Source organism: Epinephelus fuscoguttatus, linkage group LG19, assembly GCF_011397635.1.
Source record: "Epinephelus fuscoguttatus linkage group LG19, E.fuscoguttatus.final_Chr_v1".
NCBI lineage: Eukaryota > Metazoa > Chordata > Actinopteri > Perciformes > Serranidae > Epinephelus > Epinephelus fuscoguttatus.
In genome coordinates, this window is record NC_064770.1 from 27,434,642 (window position 1) to 27,453,471 (window position 18,830).

The 18,830-nt window shown below is 38.9% G+C and overlaps 2 protein-coding genes across 5 annotated transcripts in view; both read left to right on the forward strand.

The window, feature by feature from the left end:
- The first annotated feature begins 4,368 nt into the window (after positions 1-4,368).
- Positions 4,369-18,830, forward strand: part of LOC125879468 (interferon-induced protein 44-like) — a 29,972-nt gene continuing 15,510 nt past the window's right edge. The window contains exon 1 of one of the 2 annotated variants that reach the window (XM_049561370.1): positions 4,369-4,746. The gene's annotated coding sequence lies outside the window, so the exon portion shown is untranslated. Of the gene's footprint in view, positions 4,747-12,344; positions 12,488-18,830 lie in introns of those variants that run through there. The other variant, XM_049561371.1, reaches the window with a different exon arrangement.
- Positions 4,936-15,960, forward strand: LOC125879466 (interferon-induced protein 44-like). Of its 3 annotated transcripts, XR_007447942.1 has the most exons (11): positions 4,941-5,341; positions 5,514-5,568; positions 6,041-6,088; positions 6,256-6,297; positions 6,376-6,409; positions 6,675-6,873; positions 7,238-7,390; positions 7,556-7,727; positions 7,826-7,926; positions 8,063-8,356; positions 14,917-15,960. XR_007447942.1 is itself a non-coding variant. In XM_049561366.1 (10 exons), exons 3-10 carry the CDS (start codon positions 6,043-6,045, stop codon positions 14,768-14,770), a joined length of 909 nt encoding a protein of 302 aa, XP_049417323.1. In that variant the 5' UTR covers positions 4,936-5,341; positions 5,514-5,568; positions 6,041-6,042; the 3' UTR covers positions 14,771-15,960. The 3 variants fall into 3 exon arrangements, 2 of the variants coding, with proteins under 2 accessions (XP_049417323.1, XP_049417322.1); XM_049561366.1 differs by lacking the exon at positions 8,063-8,356 and having other exon boundaries at positions 4,936-5,341; positions 14,609-15,960; XM_049561365.1 differs by lacking the exon at positions 14,917-15,960 and having other exon boundaries at positions 8,063-9,381.

Below are 18,830 nucleotides of genomic sequence, written 5' to 3' on the forward strand. Positions count from 1 at the left end.
TCATGCTGAGCTTTAAAAGTTAATAAAATGATCTTAAAATCAGTTCTGAAGTTAACCGGCATTAACGCTGGGGTGATATGTGACGTATGATTTGTCCTAGTTAAAATACGAGCTGCAGCGTTCTGCACTAGTTGAAGCCGAGCTACTGAAGATTTCCTGAGGCATGTTAACAGTGAGTTCCAGTAGTCGCGAGAAAATACAAAAGCATGAATACACTTTTGTAGGTCAGGAAAAGACAGTTGATTTTGATGATATTTCGTAGATGAAAGTGGCAGGATTCAATGAGGTTATTGACATGTGGTTCAAAGTTCAGTTGAGAATGAAAAGTGTAGCCTAAATCTCTTGCCGTAGATTTTATATTAGTTGCCAGAGCACAAATAAAGAGTTGTAATATCCTTGGTGATTGAAGCCAAAGATTCTTACTTCTGTCCATTAAAGTGTTCAGACAGCTGACATTATCTGGAAAGGACAGCTAGCACAACCTAATACATATAGTCTCTGCTATTGGTCAGTCTTACCTTGCTGAATAAAGTATTACTAAGCTGTGTCATACTCACTATGCATTTCAGTTTTTGCATCATCTATGCTAGTATGTTTTGTTGTTATAGTTGGTAATTTTTTGGTGTTGTAGTCTCTCAGTAATCATGAATCCAGTGATTAGCAGATCAGAGGACATGTGTAGGTTAAACCTGGGCTAAATTGGTTCAAAGGTGTAACGATTTAAGACTACTGATTATGAATGCTGTTCTTATGTGTATGTTGTTCCAACAGTATGTCTATGTCTGAAACTGCTTGATAATGACACATTGTGTTACAGTACTGCTGCTCAGCTGAAACCACAATAAATGACATTACTGAAGTGCGTCACTAGTTTCCTTTGATTTCATTACCTCTAGTCCATGAGTAGACGGTGTTGTAATGCAGCCCATTGAAGGTGATTAACACAGTATTACACAATATAATGTGATACAGCGATACTGCAATAACACTGGAAAATCTAACACTATACAAAACTAAACTGAGGCATGAAGTAGTCCCTTATGGCAGTGGCTCCCAACATGGGGGTCCTGTCCTCCACTAGGGGTCGCCAAAGCTTCACGATACCTCATTGATTTGAAGGGGTGTAGGAAATCTTTTTAAAAGAATATACAGTAGGCATTTATCTCATCATGTCATGCATTTCTGTGAAGACAAATAAATGAAACTGTTCATTTTAAAGTTGATATATAAACTTAAATCTCACAGGATAAGAACACAGTGAAGACCTGAACACAATCATCTTCACAGAGCCTTCACTCTCTGCTGAACAGCCTCATCCTGCAGGAGAAAAATACGCAGTTGACACAATCAGAGAGCAAATAGAGCAGTGGCCAAGTGTCAGGGAGAAAATAACACTGGATTTGTCCAAAAAGACACTTGTTAAATATATATGTTTGTTTAAAAAGACAGAGAATCAAAGAAAATGTTTCCAAAAACTATCAGGAAAACTTATCTCTGATGAAATATTCACAGGAAATAATCTGCTTAAAATTGATCTAACCTGCTCGTTTTACACAAACTTCCTGCAGTTACTGCGTTCACTATTTGTGCTATACTTTTACATTATATCAGCTGTTCTGCACTGAATATAAGATATCCATAAAATCTGCTACTTAGTCAGATTAAATATGTCACTTTGTCAAGTTCTCCTCAAATAAAAGGTTCGGGACCACTGCATTATGGTGACAAGTAAAGACATAAAAATTCTGTAGGAATTTTATTGCAACTGGAGATGTTTATTGATGAAAATGAAATGTATTAAAGGCTAAAGCCACATTAAGCATCAGGATAAAGGGTTCCCATGAGTCTGCCATGTTAAAACAAATTAAATATGAAATCAGTGTATTGTCAGGAACCAAATGTGAACACATTTTTTTTACGCTCTCTGAAGTCCATCATTTCTGTAGACCTCCATACTGCTGAGGCTTTATCACACTGTGGAAAAAGTCCATTTGTAAACAGGAATGACATAAAGGGCTTGTATTTACATGCATGTAATGCATATAGTATCTGCTATATGGTATGTTGTGTCGCTTCTACCTTGCCGGATAAAGTATAAATGGGCTGTGCATCAACCTGAGGCAGTTAACACCTAGATGTGCATAAAGCAGGCTTGGATCACTCTCAATATGCATTTAGACTTTAGAATCATAAAGTAGTTGGTTATGCTTTGTTGATGCAGGTGGTAATCTCTGGTGTTAAACAGGTCAAAAGAAAGCTAAACGTCTCGGGTAAAACTGGGCATAGACTTTGTTTTTAGACGACTAGCTACATATATCTTTAGTTCCGACAGTGATTTCTGTTTGAGTGTTTGGACCTGCTCTATACTGAAGGATTGTGCTACAGCACTGCTGTTCAGGTAAAACCACAATAAATAACAAACATAGTAAAATTTGTCATTAGTTTCCTTCGTTTCATTCCAACTAGTCCATACCATAGACTGTATACATAATGAACATAGCTACTGTGACTCCACCCATTGGTTTGTAGACTGGTTTGTGGATTTTTAAGCCTTGAATTCGACATTTTGGCCGTGTCCAACTTGTTTTTTGTTGGAGTCAGAAGTGACCATATTTGGGTGAGGGGCTGGCCCTGTGGAGGAGCTGGGGTGGATCTGACTGGGAAGCAGAGGACACTATTGGCAGACAGCCTGTCACTCAAACCAGCCATTAACTTTAAGCTTTAATTAAATGTAAACAGGTAAGTTGTAAGTTCACTCCCGATAGCTGTCATGAAGAGGAGAAAAATTAGTTTTTCTACCAGGCTGTAAATATATTTATTCCTGCTGTAAAGTTGGGCCTTGTAACACGGGGGTCTGTGGAGATCCACTGGCTTATATGAGAGAGAGAGAGCACGACCTGGTGCTTTATCCATGTGCATGTTTCCCAAACTCAGTCACAGGTTGGGGCTTGTCAGGTGATGGAGAAAATATGCAGCAGTGTCTGCAGTTCAGGTAGGCAGTCTGCTGCCATGGTACTGCAGCAGGTGCTGTGAATTTGCTCTTGGAGAAACCAGAACAGACATCTGCACAAGAGACAGTCACCTCAGCATCTCCAAAGCTTTTCATTGGATCCATTGGTGTCCAGGAGCTGCTGAAACCTTTGTGTGGGGGCTGGGCATTCTGGAGGGACTTTCCAGCTTTTAAAACTTCAACAGTGTTACTTGGGTCATGTCTATGGCAAGCCGTTTTAACATTTAATAGCTAAGCTTGACTATCCAGAATTAACATTATAGATATCAACAACTTCATTTTGACTAGTCGTGATTACATTGTGACTAGTAAGAATTTTCATTCAGGATATCTATAACTTCATTCTGACCAGTCAAAACGACAGTTAGAGATATCTGTAATTCAGTTTCAATTAGGCAGAATGAAAGTTAAAGATATCTCAAACATAAATATGATGACTCAGAATTGTTGTTCAAGACGTTGATCATGCCAGGCATCCCATTCGTTGCTCATTATGGCCAGCTTTCCATTGGATATTGGCTCAGTAAACAATGCAATTGAACAGTGTTAGCAGAAGAAAAGCAGTAAACCCTCTGCATTTCTCGCCGACAGCTCCTGTCCTGCATGGGCTGCAGCGTTAAAAACCCTGTCAAAAACTCCAGCTACAGCTTCCGGCTGCTCCGACATGGCGGCAAACCACATGGTTTATATGGCATATGGTAAGCCGTGGTTTTAGCATTTCATAGCTAGGCTGGAGAAATATGGTTGCAGTGGTTGATGATTTGAATGGGTTTGATTCATTGAATAGCAAGCCTCATTTTGCCTAGTCAAAACTCTGATTCAAGATATCTGCAATTACATTTTGACTAGGCAGAATGAGAGTTAAAGATATCACCGATTTGAGATATCTCTTTTCAGAATTCTTTTCAAGATATCAATAACTTGATTAGATAGGCTATCTGCAATTAAATCACGACTATCCCTAATTGTAGAGATATATACAACATAATTTTGACTGTTCATAATTCCACTTCAAGATATCTACAGTGTTATTCTGACTAGGTAAAACTCAATTTAAGATATCTAAATTGTATTTTTAAATATCTTGAATCAAGGGGGGGTTGAAGATATCTCGAACTGGAATTGCGACTTGCCGACAATATGTTGTAGATATCTCTAACTGCGATTAGGGTTAGTCGTAATTCTGATGTAGATATCTGCAATGTGAGCTGTGGATATCTGTAACTTAATTATGACTATCTGTAATGAGAAACCCCATAGCCTACACAAGCATGGGAAAAGTGACGTCATTTGTCACTTTTTTTTAGTAAAATGTAGTTGTGGGTATCTGAAATGTTATTTTTGAATAGGAAGAATTGAATTAAGGATATCTGCAATATATATTTCCAGCCTAGCAATTAAATGTTAAAACGGCTTGCCATAGGACGCGGAGCCTCCAAGCATTCCTATGAGACAGCGCTGAGCAGGTTTTCTTCACGCAGCAAAGCGAGACGGTCATTGGATAAATGCGACAAAATCATCACTTCCAGGGAGGCTCAGCTTCCCTGGGACCTAAAGGAGCGGTAGGTGGGAGAGGACGCTCGGTGTATGCATGATGATTGGAGGAAATGTCTAGAAGGCTGAACCCCATTGTAACAGACAGCGCTTTGGAAAGTTCCTTATTTCCATAAGCCATATAGCTCATTTTCACCGTTTGTACACAGTTCAGGTGTTAAACCCATGTGAAAATCTGTGAGGTGTGTTTTGCTGTGGTTCTGTGGCATGAGTGTGGTTGAAAAACGGCTTCAGTTAAATGTTGCTTTTATAAGTTACTGCCTCTCTACAATATGACACATTTTATGATGTAAACTTTAAGTGAGCTTCCCCTGTTTGAAAGATCAGCAGTGCAATGCACATAAAGTAAAGTACAGTTCCACTGATTGTCACACACCTGAGTGTGTGAAATTTGTTGTCTGCATTTGACCCATCCCCTGAGGGAGCGGTGAGCAGCAGCGGTGCCGCGCTCGGGAATCATGTGGTGATCTAACCTCTGAATTCCAACCCGTGATGTTGAGTAGGAGGTAAAACAATAGCAATAGCAATAGCCTTTGGTATGACCCAGCCAGGGATTGAACCCACAACCTTCCACACTCAGAGCAGACACTCTACCACTAAGCCACTGAGCTGGTGTAACATAACTCCTATATGCCTGTTACTGGACTGCCAGGAGCTCAAGTTGTTTCAGATCACATGACCCAAAGGAAACCGAAAGGATGTTCATTCAAAGCTGTGTGGCCTGAGACAATGCGCATCAGTATCACACCAAACCGGCATCAACAACCACACCCAGAGGTAGGCCTATACACCAACCATCTTTTTGCGATTCACTTAGGAACATTAACTCATGATCAGTAACTATTTTAGTTTGTCTACAAGAGACTGTGGTTCTGTTGTCAGATCATTTGTCAAAGACATAAAAAGGAACTTGGAATACCATATAAAAAGCTTTATTTCTCAATTTCAGGAGCATTCATTGAGGTAAACCATCACCACTTCCTTCCTCGGGCAGAACAGCTGAGGTAAGATTGTTTTATGATATTTATATGTTAGATACGTTTTCTTAGGATGGACAAGTTGAAGAAAGAACAAGAAAATACTAGAGAGTGCAGTCATTTTGAGGTCGAACTCTTATAATGGTTTAACATCAGTACTGTATCAGTAAATTCATGGAGTGGGTCTATTTGATTTTAAATGTATGTCTTTAGTTTGATCAGGTTAAAGTGAAAAATGCCTGTAAATCTTTTGTTTACAGGCATTTTGTCAGGTTTTTTGTTAGTTTATCTGTTTACTTTCCCTTTCTCTTCTTATTTCTGCTTTTCAAATGAATCTGATTAAAAATAATCAAAGACTGAATACTTTGCTCATGCAGCACATTGAGTTTGAACTTATAAAGAAATATTCATAAAGATTGGGTCTCAAAAGTTCCTTGCTTTGCTTTTAAGTAATACACTTTAATAATTGTTCACATGTTGCCTTTATATCTTGTTGTAGCCATGGGAATGTTTTTCTCCAAAAATGAACCCCCCCCACCTTCTCTCAGTAAGACACTCAAATTATTACAGAACATTGTTTAAACAAATGCAGATAAAGACAGAAATAACAGATTCTTCATTTGTCTTAAAATTCCTTTAACAATTTGTTTGATTTTAAGTATCAAGGTTTAATAATGTTTCTTGTTCACGTGTTGCCTTTATATCTTGTTGTAGCCATGGGAAACGAACCTGATAAACCCCGCCCACCTTCTCCCAGTAAGACACTCAAATTATTACAGAACATTGTTTAAACACATGTGGATAAAAACTTTACATTTGCATTTTACTTGTCAGCTTTTGATGAACCATGGAGGAAAATACCATGGGGGTGAGTGATTTCTTTACTGTTTTCTCGTGGTTCCTCTGATTTAATCACTTTTCTGCTAATTTCAGAAACCAACACTGAGCACACTCATTTTTTGAAACTGCCTTTTGTTATGTTGTTTTGTGTTTCTTGTCAGACTCACTAACATGGTAGTTTAATGTCATCAGTGTCAATGGCAACAATGCAGCAACCACATAAAACCATATGTTTACACAAAACTGATTTAAACAAGTAAATCTAAAAATGTAACCTTTTCTTTCTTGAACAGTGACAAAGACAGAGACCTGCAGGTTGTGAAGGATTATCAGCCTCATAACGATGAGGTCCAACAGCTCAGAATTCTGCTTTATGGACCCTCTGGTTCTGGCAAGTCCAGCTTCATCAACTCTGTTGACAGTGTTTCACAAGGCAGAATCACTGGTCGGGCTTTGGTAGATGCAATCACTCACGACAGCTTCACCCAAAAAGTATGAATCACTTTTGAATGTGGTTTAATCAAGGTCATGTATTTCAAGCACTGTAAAACTTGAACAACTCTTGCATGCACCTGCAATGACAACTGCAGTCACTAGGGGACTGAAGCTGTCTGAGGGGCAGGGCCAAAAAATTAAAAGGGCACCAGCTGTGTTCAGTGGGCATCAGTGTGCAGAAAGTTTTCTAGCATGTAGGGAAGCCTGTATTACTTTTTATGCATTGCAGTGTACAGATCAGACGAGCAGCAGTGATGCAACTAGTTGTGATGAAACTGATGAGCAAGACACAAACTGCTATATGGCCATAACTCAATAGGTGGCACTGTTGTCCTTATAACTGCACTTTTCTGTTTTACAGTACAAAAGTTACAAAATCCAAAAAGGAGGACCAGGGACGTTTTACCCTTTTGCCTTCACTGACATCATGGGCCTTGATAGGGAAACCAATAAAGGAGCAAATGTGGAAGACATCAAACTGGCCATGATGGGACACATTAAAGATGGATACACTGTAAAATATACTGAATTCATTAAACTCTGCTGTATATATTTCAGTAAATCAATCCAGCTTTGAGATCTGTTTAGCACTCACATTTTTTACAAAAATCATGAAGTAGAAACTATTTACATGCAAAGGTCATTTTTAAATTTAATTTAATTTCACATTTTTTTCCAGTTCAATCCTCTCTCTAAAATAACGGAGGATGATAATTACTACAACAGAGACCCCACTCTGAAAGACCAAGTTCATGTTCTGGTTTATGTCATCTCTGCTGACACATCAAACATCCTGAGTGATGAACATGTGGTAAAGATGAGGGAAGTCAGACTGGCAGCCAGAGACATGGGTAAGAGTTATAGGGTTAGTTATTTGGTTTCATAAGTTTAATCCAATAACCTGACAAACATTATCTTGATTAAACTGGATTCTGCTCTGTATCGGCAGGAATTCCCCAAGTGGCCATTCTCACCAAAATTGACAGAGCCTGTCCAGAGGTCAAAAAAGACATAAAGAACGTGTATAAGAGCAAGTACCTGAAGAAACAGGTAAGTTTCTCTTGGTCATTGACTTTGTAGAGAGTTGTTATTCAAGTTGGAATATAAGTCTGTTTTACATTACACAAAAATCTCCTTTGATCAGCTCTTTGCTGTCATTCCTTAAATGTTGAATGTTCATATTTAGATGGAGGAACTGAGTGTGTTGCTGGCTATTCCACTGTACTGCATCTTTCCTGTGAAGAACTACCACTCAGAGATCGACACAGACGATGACACTGATACACTGATACTGAGCGCACTGAGACGCATCATTAACTCAGGAGAAGACTTTGTCAACGACCAGTAGACCTCCATACTGCTGACAAATCTTACTTTACAGACAGATGTCACCTAATCACAGCGAGAAAAAAGTCAGTCTGCAACATAAAATGCATGCATGTAATACAATATCAGGCATTTAAAAATAAGTTAAAAACAGGTAATGTGCTAGCCAGCCTAATCCCCTCAGGCAGAGAATTCCAGAGCTTCGGGGCCTCGATGGCAAAGGCCTGGTCACCTTTAGTTACCAACCGCAATCTAGGGACAACTAGTTAGGGCAGGCTCGAGGATCTCAGGTCACGACTTGGAGCATAGGTAGTCAGAAGCTCAGCTGTATAACTCAGCACTCATGCTGAGCTTTAAAAGTTAATAAAATGATCTTAAAATCAGTTCTGAAGTTAACAGGCGTTAACGTTGGGGTGATATGTGACGTATGATTTGTCCTAGTTAAAATACGAGCTGCAGCGTTCTGCACTAGTTGAAGCTGAGCTACTGAAGATTTCCTGAGGCATGTAAACAGTGAGTTCCAGTAGTCGCGAGAAAATACAAAAGCATGAATACGCTTTTGTAGGTCAGGAAAAGACAGTTGATTTTGATGATATTTCGTAGGTGAAAGTGGCAGGATTCAATGAGATTATTGACATGTGGTTCAAAGTTCAGTTGAGAATGAAAAGTGTAGCCTAAATCTCTTGCCGTAGATTTTATATTAGTTGCCAGAGCACAAATAAAGAGTTGTAATATCCTTGGTGATTGAAGCCAAAGATTCTTACTTCTGTCCATTAAAGTGCTCAGACAGCTGACATTATCTGGCTTAAAGGACAGCTAGCACAACCTAATACATATAGTCTCTGCTATTGGTCAGTCTTACCTTGCTGAATAAAGTATTACTAAGCTGTGTCATACTCACTATGCATTTCAGTTTTTTGCATCATCCATGCTAGTATGTTTTGTTGTTATAGTTGGTCATTTTTGGTGTTGTAGTCTCTCAGTAATCATGAATCCAGTGATTAGCAGATCAGAGGACATGTCTAGGTTAAACCCGGGCCAAGTTGGTTCAAAGGTGTAACATTTTAAGACTACTGATTATGAATGTTGTTGTTATGTGTATGTTGTTCCAACAGTATGTCTATGTCTGAAACTGCTTGATAATGACACATTGTGTTACAGTACTGCTGCTCAGCTGAAACCACAATAAATGACATTACTGAAGTGCGTCACTAGTTCCCTTTGATTTCATTACCTCTAGTCCATGAGTAGACGGTGTTGGAATGCAGCCCATTGAAGGTGATTAACACAGTATTATACAATACAGCGATACTGCAATAACACTGGAAAATCTAACACTATACAAAACTAAACTGAGGCATGAAGTAGTCCCTTATGGCAGTGGCTCCCAACCTGGGGGTCCTGTCCTCCACTACGGGTCGCCAAAGCTTCACGATACCTCATTGATTTGAAGGGGTGTAGGAAATCTTTTTAAAAGAATATACAGTAGGCATTTATCCCATTATTTCATGCATTTCTGTGAAGACAAATAAATGAAACTGTTCATTTTAAAGTTGATATATAAACTTAAATCTCACAGGATAAGAACACAGTGAAGACCTGAACACAGTCATCTTCACAGAGCCTTCACTCTCTGTTGAACAGCCTCATCCTGCAGAAGAAAAATATGCAGTTGACACAATCAAAGAGCAAATAGAGCAGTGGCCAAGTGTCAGGGAGAAAATAACACTGGATTTGTCCAAAAAGACACCTGTTAAATATATATGTTTGTTTAAAAAGACAGAGAATCAAAGGAAATGTTTCCAAAAACTATCAGGAAAACTCATCTCTGATGAAATATTCACAGGAAATAATCTGCTTAAAATTGATCCAACCTGCTTGTTTTACACAAACTTCCTGCAGTTACTGCGTTCACTATTTGTGCTATACTTTTACATTATATCAGCTGTTCTGCACGGAATATAAGATATCCATAAAATCTGCTACTTAGTCAGATTAAATATGTCACTTTGTCAAGTTCCCCTCAGATAAAAGGTTCGGGACCACTGCATTATGGTGACAAGTAAAGACATAAAAATTCTGTAGGAATTTTATTGCAACTGGAGATGTTTATTGATGAAAATGAAATGTATTAAAGGCTAAAGCTACATTAAGCATCAGGATAAAGGGTTCCCATGAGTCTGCCATGTTAAAACAAATTAAATATGAAATCAGTATATTTTCAGGAACCAAATGTGAACACATTTTTTTTACGCTCTCTGAAGTCCATCATTTCTGTAGACCTCCATACTGCTGAGGCTTTATCACACTGTGGAAAAAGTCCATTTGCAAACAGGAATGACATCAAGGGCTTGTATTTACATGCATGTAATGCATACAGTATCTGCTATATGGTATGTTGTGTCGCTTCTACCTTGCTGGATAAAGTATAAATAGGCTGTGCATCAACCTGAGGCAGTTAACACCTAGATGTGCATAAAGCAGGCTTGGATCACTCTCAATATCCTCCTGAGACCCTGAGTCCTCATATGAGGACATTACATTTTGGGTTTACTGGACTGTATACTTCAGGCTGCTTAACTTAGGCCTGTTGTCCTTGTACATTGACACTTTGTGCCATCTAGTGGTAGTAAGAGCACAATACACTAATCCATAATAAACAAGATGGCAGGACAGTGGGACTTTACTGTCGTTTGAAATTGGGACTATATTTATCAGGTCCTACTAATCCAGAGTGGCTGGAGAAATAAAGAATACATACAAACAAAAGTTTGGGTCTTGGGAGGATATGCATTTAGAGTTTAGAATCATAAAGTAGTTGGTTATGCCTTGTTGATGCAGGTGGTAATTTCTGGTGTTAAAAGGGTAAAAAAAAAAAAGCTAAACGTCTCGGGTAAAACTGGGCATAGACTTTGTTTTTAGACGACTAGCTACATATATCTTTAGTTCCAACAGTGATTTCTGTTTCAGTGTTTGGACCTGCTCTATACTGAAGGATTGTGCTACAGTACTGCTGTTCAGGTAAAACCACAATAAATAACAAACATAATAAAATTTCTCATTTGTTTCCTTCGTTTCATTCCAACTAGTTCATAACATAGACTGTTTACATAATGAACATAGCTACTGTGACTCCACCCATTGGTTTGTAGACTGGTTTGTGGATTCTTAAGCCTTGAATTCGACATTTTGGCCGTCTCCAATTTGTTTTTTATTGGAGTCAGAAGTGACCATATTTGGGTGAGGGGCTGGCCCTGTGGAGGAGCTGGGGTGGATCTGACTGGGAAGCAGAGGACACTATTGGCAGACAGCCTGTCACTCAAACCAGCCATTAACTTTAAGCTTTAATTAAATGTAAACAGGTAAGTTGTAAGTTCACTCCCTATAGCTGTCATGAAGAGGAGAAAAATTAGCTATGGAGAGCAAAAGTGTTTTTCTACCAGGCTGTAAATATATTTATTCCTGCTGTAAAGTTGGGCCTTGTAACACGGGGGTCTGTGGAGATCCACTGGCTTATATGAGAGAGAGAGAGCACAACCTGGTGCTTTATCCATGTGCATGTTTCCCAAACTCAGTCACAGGGTGGGGCTTGTCAGGTGATGGAGAAAATATGCAGCAGTGTCTGCAGTTCAGGTAGGCAGTCTGCTGCCATGGTACTGCAGCAGGTGCTGTGAATTTGCCCTTGGAGAAACCAGAACAGACATCTGCACAAGAGAGAGTCACCTCAGCATCTCCAAAGCTTTTCATTGGATCCATTGGTGTCCAGGAGCTGCTGAAACCTTTGTGTGGGGGCTGGGCATTCTGGAGGGACTTTCCAGCTTTTAAAAATTAAACCATATTACTTGGGTCATGTGAGGCTGCATATCAAGGTCTGACACACCCACAAAGCCCCCACATGCCTGTTACTGGAATGCCATGAGATAAAACTGTTTCAGATCACATGACCCAAAAGGAAACCGAAAGGACATACATTCGAAGCTGTGTGACCTGAAATGATGCGCATCAATGAAAGGTCACACCAAACATCATCATCACGGCATCAACAACCACACCCAGAGGTAGGCTTATACACCAACCATGTTTTTGCGATTCACTTAGGAACATTAACTCATGATCATTAACTATTTTAGTTTGTCTACAAGAGACTGTGGTTCTGTTGTCAGATCATTTGTCAAAGACATAAAAAGGAACTTGGAATACCATATAAAAAGCTTTATTTCTCAATTTCAGGAGCATTAATTGAGGGAAACCATCACCACTTCCTTCCTCGGGCAGAACAGCTGAGGTAAGATTGTTTTATGATATTTATATGTTAGATACGTTTTCTTAGGATGGACAAGTTGAAGAAAGAACAAGAAAATACTAGAGAGTGCAGTCATTTTGAGGTCGAACTCTTATAATGGTTTAATATCAGTACTGTATCAGTAAATTCATGGAGTGGGTCTATTTGATTTTCAATTTCTGTCTTTAGTTTGATCAGGTTAAAGTGAAAAATGCCTGTAAATCTTTTGTTTACAGGCATTTTGTCAGTTTATTTTGTTAACCTGTTTACTTTCACTTTCACTTCTTAACTTACTGTATATTTTCAGCTTTTCAATTGAATTTGATTAAAAATAACCATAAAGACTGAATACTTTGCTCATGCAGAGCATGACATTTGCTTTGGTATTAAGTAATATGCGTTAATAATGTTTCTTGTTTACATGTTGCCTTTATATCTTGTTGTAGCCATGGGAAGTATATTCTTCAAAACTGAACCCCCCCCACCTTCTCCCAGTAAGACACTCAAATTATTACAGAACATTGTTTAAATACGTGGATAAAAATAGAAATAACAGATTCTTCATTTATTTTAAAAGTTCCTTTAAATGTGACTCCTTACAACAACTTTACATTTGCATTTTACTTGTCAGCTTTTGATGAACCATGGAGGAACATACCATGGGGGTGAGTGGTTTCTTTAATGTTTTGGTTCCTCTGGTTTTATGACTTTTCTACTAATTTCAAAAACCAACACTGAGCACACTCATTTGTTGAAACTGCCTCTTGCTATGTTCTTTTGATTTTGTTGTCAGACTCACTAATGTTGAAGATGAATGTCACCAGTGTCTATAACAACAATGCAGCAGCCCCATGAAACCATATGTTTACACAAACTGATTTAAACAAGTAAATCTAAAATGTAACCTTTTCTTCATTGAACAGTGACAAAGACAGAGACCTGCAGGTTGTGAAGGATTATCAGCCTCATAACGATGAGGTCCAACAGCTCAGAATTCTGCTTCATGGACCCTCTGGTTCTGGCAAGTCCAGCTTCATCAACTCTGTTGACAGTGCTTTACAAGGCAGAATCACTGGTCGGGCTTTGGCAGATGCAATCTCTCACCACAGCTTCACCATAAAAGTATGACTCACTGAATTTTTTATATGCACCTGCTATGATAATTGAACCACACAGATGAGCAGTGATGCAACTAGTTGTGATGAAACTGATGAGCAAAACACAAACTGCTATATCGCCATCACTCAATAGGTGGCACTGTTGTCCTTATAACTGCACTTTTCTGTTTTACAGTACAAAAGTTACAAAATCCAAAAAGGAGGACCAGGGACGTTTTACCCTTTTGCCTTCACTGACATCATGGGCCTTGATAAGGATACCAGCAGAGGAGTTTCTGTGGAAGACATCAAACTGGCCATGATGGGACACATTAAAGATGGATACACTGTAAAATATACTGAATTCATTCAACTCTGTTGGATATATTTCAGTAAATCAATCCAGCTTTGAGATCTGTTTAGCACTAACAATTTTTTTTTACAAAAATCATAAAGTATAAACTATTTACATGCAAAGGTCATTTTGTAAAATTTAATTTCACATTCTTTTCCAGTTCAATCCTCTCACTAAAATATCAGAGAATGATCCAGACTACAACAAAGACCCCACCCTGAAGGACCAAGTTCATGTTCTGGTTTGTGTCGTCTCTGCTGACACATCAAGAATCGTGAGTGATGAACATGTGGTAAAGATGAGGGATGTCAGACTGGCAGCCAGAGACATGGGTAAGAGTTATAGGGTTAGTTATTGGGTTTCATAAATTTAATCCAATAACCTGACAAACATTATCTTGATTAAACTGGATTCTGCTCTGTATCGGCAGGAATTCCTGAAGTGGCTATTCTCACCAAAATTGACAAAGTCTGTCCAGAGGTCAAAAAAGACATAAAGAACGTGTATAAGAGCAAGTACCTGAAGAATAAGGTAAGTTTATCTTGGTGATTGACCTTGTAGAGAGTTGTTATTCAAGTTGGAATATAATTCTGTTTTACATTGCATTACACAAAAATCTCCTTTGATCAGCTCTTTGCTGTCATTCCTTAAATGTTGAATGTTCATATTTAGATGGAGGAACTGAGTGTGGTGCTGGGTATTCCAGAGTACTCCATCTTTCCTGTGAAGAACTACCACTCAGAGATCGACACAGACGATGACACTGATACACTGATACTGAGCGCACTGAGACGCATCATTAACTCAGGAGAAGACTTTGTCAACGACCAGTAGACCTCCATACTGCTGACAAATCTTACTTTACAGACAGACGTCACCTAATCACAGCGAGAAAAAAGTCAGTCTGCAACATAAAATGCATGCATGTAATACAATATCAGGCATTTAAAAATATGTTTTAAGCTATGATTTAAAAACAGGTAATGTGCTAGCCAGCCTAATCCCCTCAGGCAGAGAATTCCAGAGCTTCGGGGCCTTGATGGCAAAGGCCCGGTCACCTTTAGTTACCAACCGCAATCTAGGGACGACTAGTTAGGGCAGGCTCGAGGATCTCAGGTCACGACTTGGAGCACAGGTAGTCAGAAGCTCAGCTGTATAACTCAGCACTCATGCTGAGCTTTAAAAGTTAATAAAATGATCTTAAAATCAGTTCTGAAGTTAACAGGCGTTAACGTTGGGGTGATATGTGACGTATGATTTGTCCTAGTTAAAATACGAGCTGCAGCGTTCTGCACTAGTTGAAGCTGAGCTACTGAAGATTTCCTGAGGCATGTAAACAGTGAGTTCCAGTAGTCGCGAGAAAATACAAAAGCATGAATACGCTTTTGTAGGTCAGGAAAAGACAGTTGATTTTGATGATATTTCGTAGGTGAAAGTGGCAGGATTCAATGAGATTATTGACATGTGGTTCAAAGTTCAGTTGAGAATGAAAAGTGTAGCCTAAATCTCTTGCCGTAGATTTTATATTAGTTGCCAGAGCACAAATAAAGAGTTGTAATATCCTTGGTGATTGAAGCCAAAGATTCTTACTTCTGTCCATTAAAGTGCTCAGACAGCTGACATTATCTGGCTTAAAGGACAGCTAGCACAACCTAATACATATAGTCTCTGCTATTGGTCAGTCTTACCTTGCTGAATAAAGTATTACTAAGCTGTGTCATACTCACTATGCATTTCAGTTTTTTGCATCATCTATGCTAGTATGTTTTGTTGTTATAGTTGGTCATTTTTGGTGTTGTAGTCTCTCAGTAATGATGAATCCAGTGATTAGCAGATCAGAGGACATGTGTAGGTTAAACCTGGGCTAAATTGGTTCAAAGGTGTAACGATTTAAGACTACTGATTATGAATGCTGTTCTTATGTGTATGTTGTTCCAACAGTATGTCTATGTCTGAAACTGCTTGATAATGACACATTGTGTTACAGTACTGCTGCTCAGCTGAAACCACAATAAATGACATTACTGAAGTGCGTCACTAGTTTCCTTTGATTTCATTACCTCTAGTCCATGAGTAGACTGTGTTGGAATGCAGCCCATTGAAGGTGATTAACACAGTATTACACAATATAATGTGATACAGCGATACTGCAATAACACTGGAAAATCTAACACTATACAAAACTAAACTGAGGCATGAAGTAGTTCCTGATGGCAGTGGCTCCCAACCTGGGGGTCCTGTCCTCCACTAGGGGTCGCCAAAGCTTCACGATACCTCATTGATTTGAAGGGGTTAGGAAATCTTTTTCAACGAATATACAGTAGGCATTTATCCCATTATTTCATGCATTTCTGTGAAGACAAATAAATGAAACTGTTCATTTTAAAGTTGATATACAAACTTAAATCTCACAGGATAAGAACACAGTGAAGACCTGAACACAGTCATCTTCACAGAGCCTTCACTCTCTGCTGAACAGCCTCATCCTGCAGGAGAAAAATACGCAGTTGACACAATCAGAGAGCAAATAGAGCAGTGGCCAAGTGTCAAGGAGAAAATAACACTGGATTTGTCCAAAAAGACACTTGTTAAATATATATGTTTGTTTAAAAAGACAGAGAATCAAAGAAGAGGTTTCCAAAAACTATCAGGAAAATTCATCTCTGATGAAATATTCACAGGAAATAATCTGCTTAAAATTGATCCAACCTGCTTGTTTTACACAAACTTCCTGCAGTTACTGCGTTCACTATTTGTGCTATACTTTTACATTATATCAGCTGTTCTGCATGGAATATAAGATATCCATAAAATCTGCTACTTAGTCAGATTAAATATGTCACTTTGTCAAGTTCTCCTCAAATAAAAGGTTCGGGACCACTGCATTATGGTGACAAGTAAAGACATAAAAATTCTGTAGGAATTTTATTGCAACTGGAGATGTTTATTGATGAAAATGAAATGTATTAAAGGCTAAAGCCACATTAAGCATCAGGATAAAGGGTTCCCATGAGTCTGCCATGTTAAAACAAATTAAATATGAAATCAGTGTATTGTCAGGAACCAAATGTGAACACATTTTTTTTACGCTCTCTGAAGTCCATCATTTCTGTAGACCTCCATACTGCTGAGGCTTTATCACACTGTGGAAAAAGTCCATTTGTAAACAGGAATGACATAAAGGGCTTGTATTTACATGCATGTAATGCATATAGTATCTGCTATATGGTATGTTGTGTCGCTTCTACCTTGCCGGATAAAGTATAAATGGGCTGTGCGTCAACCTGAGGCAGTTAACACCTAGATGTGCATAAAGCAGGCTTGGATCACTCTCAATATGCATTTAGACTTTAGAATCATAAAGTAGTTGGTTATGCTTTGTTGATGCAGGTGGTAATCTCTGGTGTTAAAAGCGTCAAAAGAAAGCTAAACGTCTCGGGTAAAACTGGGCATAGACTTTGTTTTTAGACGACTAGCTACATGTATCTTTAGTTCCGACAGTGATTTCTGTTTGAGTGTTTGGACCTGCTCTATACTGAAGGATTGTGCTACAGCACTGCTGTTCAGGTAAAACCACAATAAATAACAAACATAGTAAAATTTGTCATTAGTTTCCTTCGTTTCATTCCAACTAGTCCATACCATAGACTGTATACATAATGAACATAGCTACTGTGACTCCACCCATTGGTTTGTAGACTGGTTTGTGGATTTTTAAGCCTTGAATTCGACATTTTGGCCGTGTCCAACTTGTTTTTGTTGGAGTCAGAAGTGACCATATTTGGGTGAGGGGCTGGCCCTGTGGAGGAGCTGGGGTGGATCTGACTGGGAAGCAGAGGACACTATTGGCAGACAGCCTGTCACTCAAACCAGCCATTAACTTTAAGCTTTAATTAAATGTAAACAGGTAAGTTGTAAGTTCACTCCCGATAGCTGTCATGAAGAGGAGAAAAATTAGTTTTTCTACCAGGCTGTAAATATATTTATTCCTGCTGTAAAGTTGGGCCTTGTAACACGGGGGTCTGTGGAGATCCACTGGCTTATATGAGAGAGAGAGAGCACGACCTGGTGCTTTATCCATGTGCATGTTTCCCAAACTCAGTCACAGGGTGGGGCTTGTCAGGTGATGGAGAAAATATGCAGCAGTGTCTGCAGTTCAGGTAGGCAGTCTGCTGCCATGGTACTGCAGCAGGTGCTGTGAATTTGCTCTTGGAGAAACCAGAACAGACATCTGCACAAGAGAGAGTCACCTCAGCATCTCCAAAGCTTTTCATTGGATCCATTGGTGTCCAGGAGCTGCTGAAACCTTTGTGTGGGGGCTGGGCATTCTGGAGGGACTTTCCAGCTTTTAAAACTTCAACAGTGTTACTTGGGTCATGTCTATGGCAAGCCATTTTAACATTTAATAGCTAAGCTTGACTATCCAGAATTAACATTATAGATATCAACAACTTCATTTTGACTAGTCGTGATTACCTTGTGACTAGTAAGAATTTTCATTCAAGATATCTATAACTTCATTCTGACCAGTCAAAACGACAGTTAGAGATATCTGTAATTCAGTTTCGATTAGGCAGAATGAAAGTTAAAGATATCTCAAACATAAATATGATGACTCAGAATTGTTGTTCAAGACGTTGATCATGCCAGGCATCCCATTCATTGCTCATTATGGCCAGCTTTCCATTGGATATTGGCTCAGTAAACAATGCAATTGAACAGTGTTAGCAGAAGAAAAGCAGTAAACCCTCTGCATTTCTCGACAGCTCCTGTCCTGCATGGGCTGCAGCGTTAAAAACCCTGTCAAAAATGGTTTATGGCATATGGCAAGCCGTTTTAGCATTTCATAGCTAGGCTGGAGAAATAAGGTTGCAGTGGTCGATGATTTGAATGG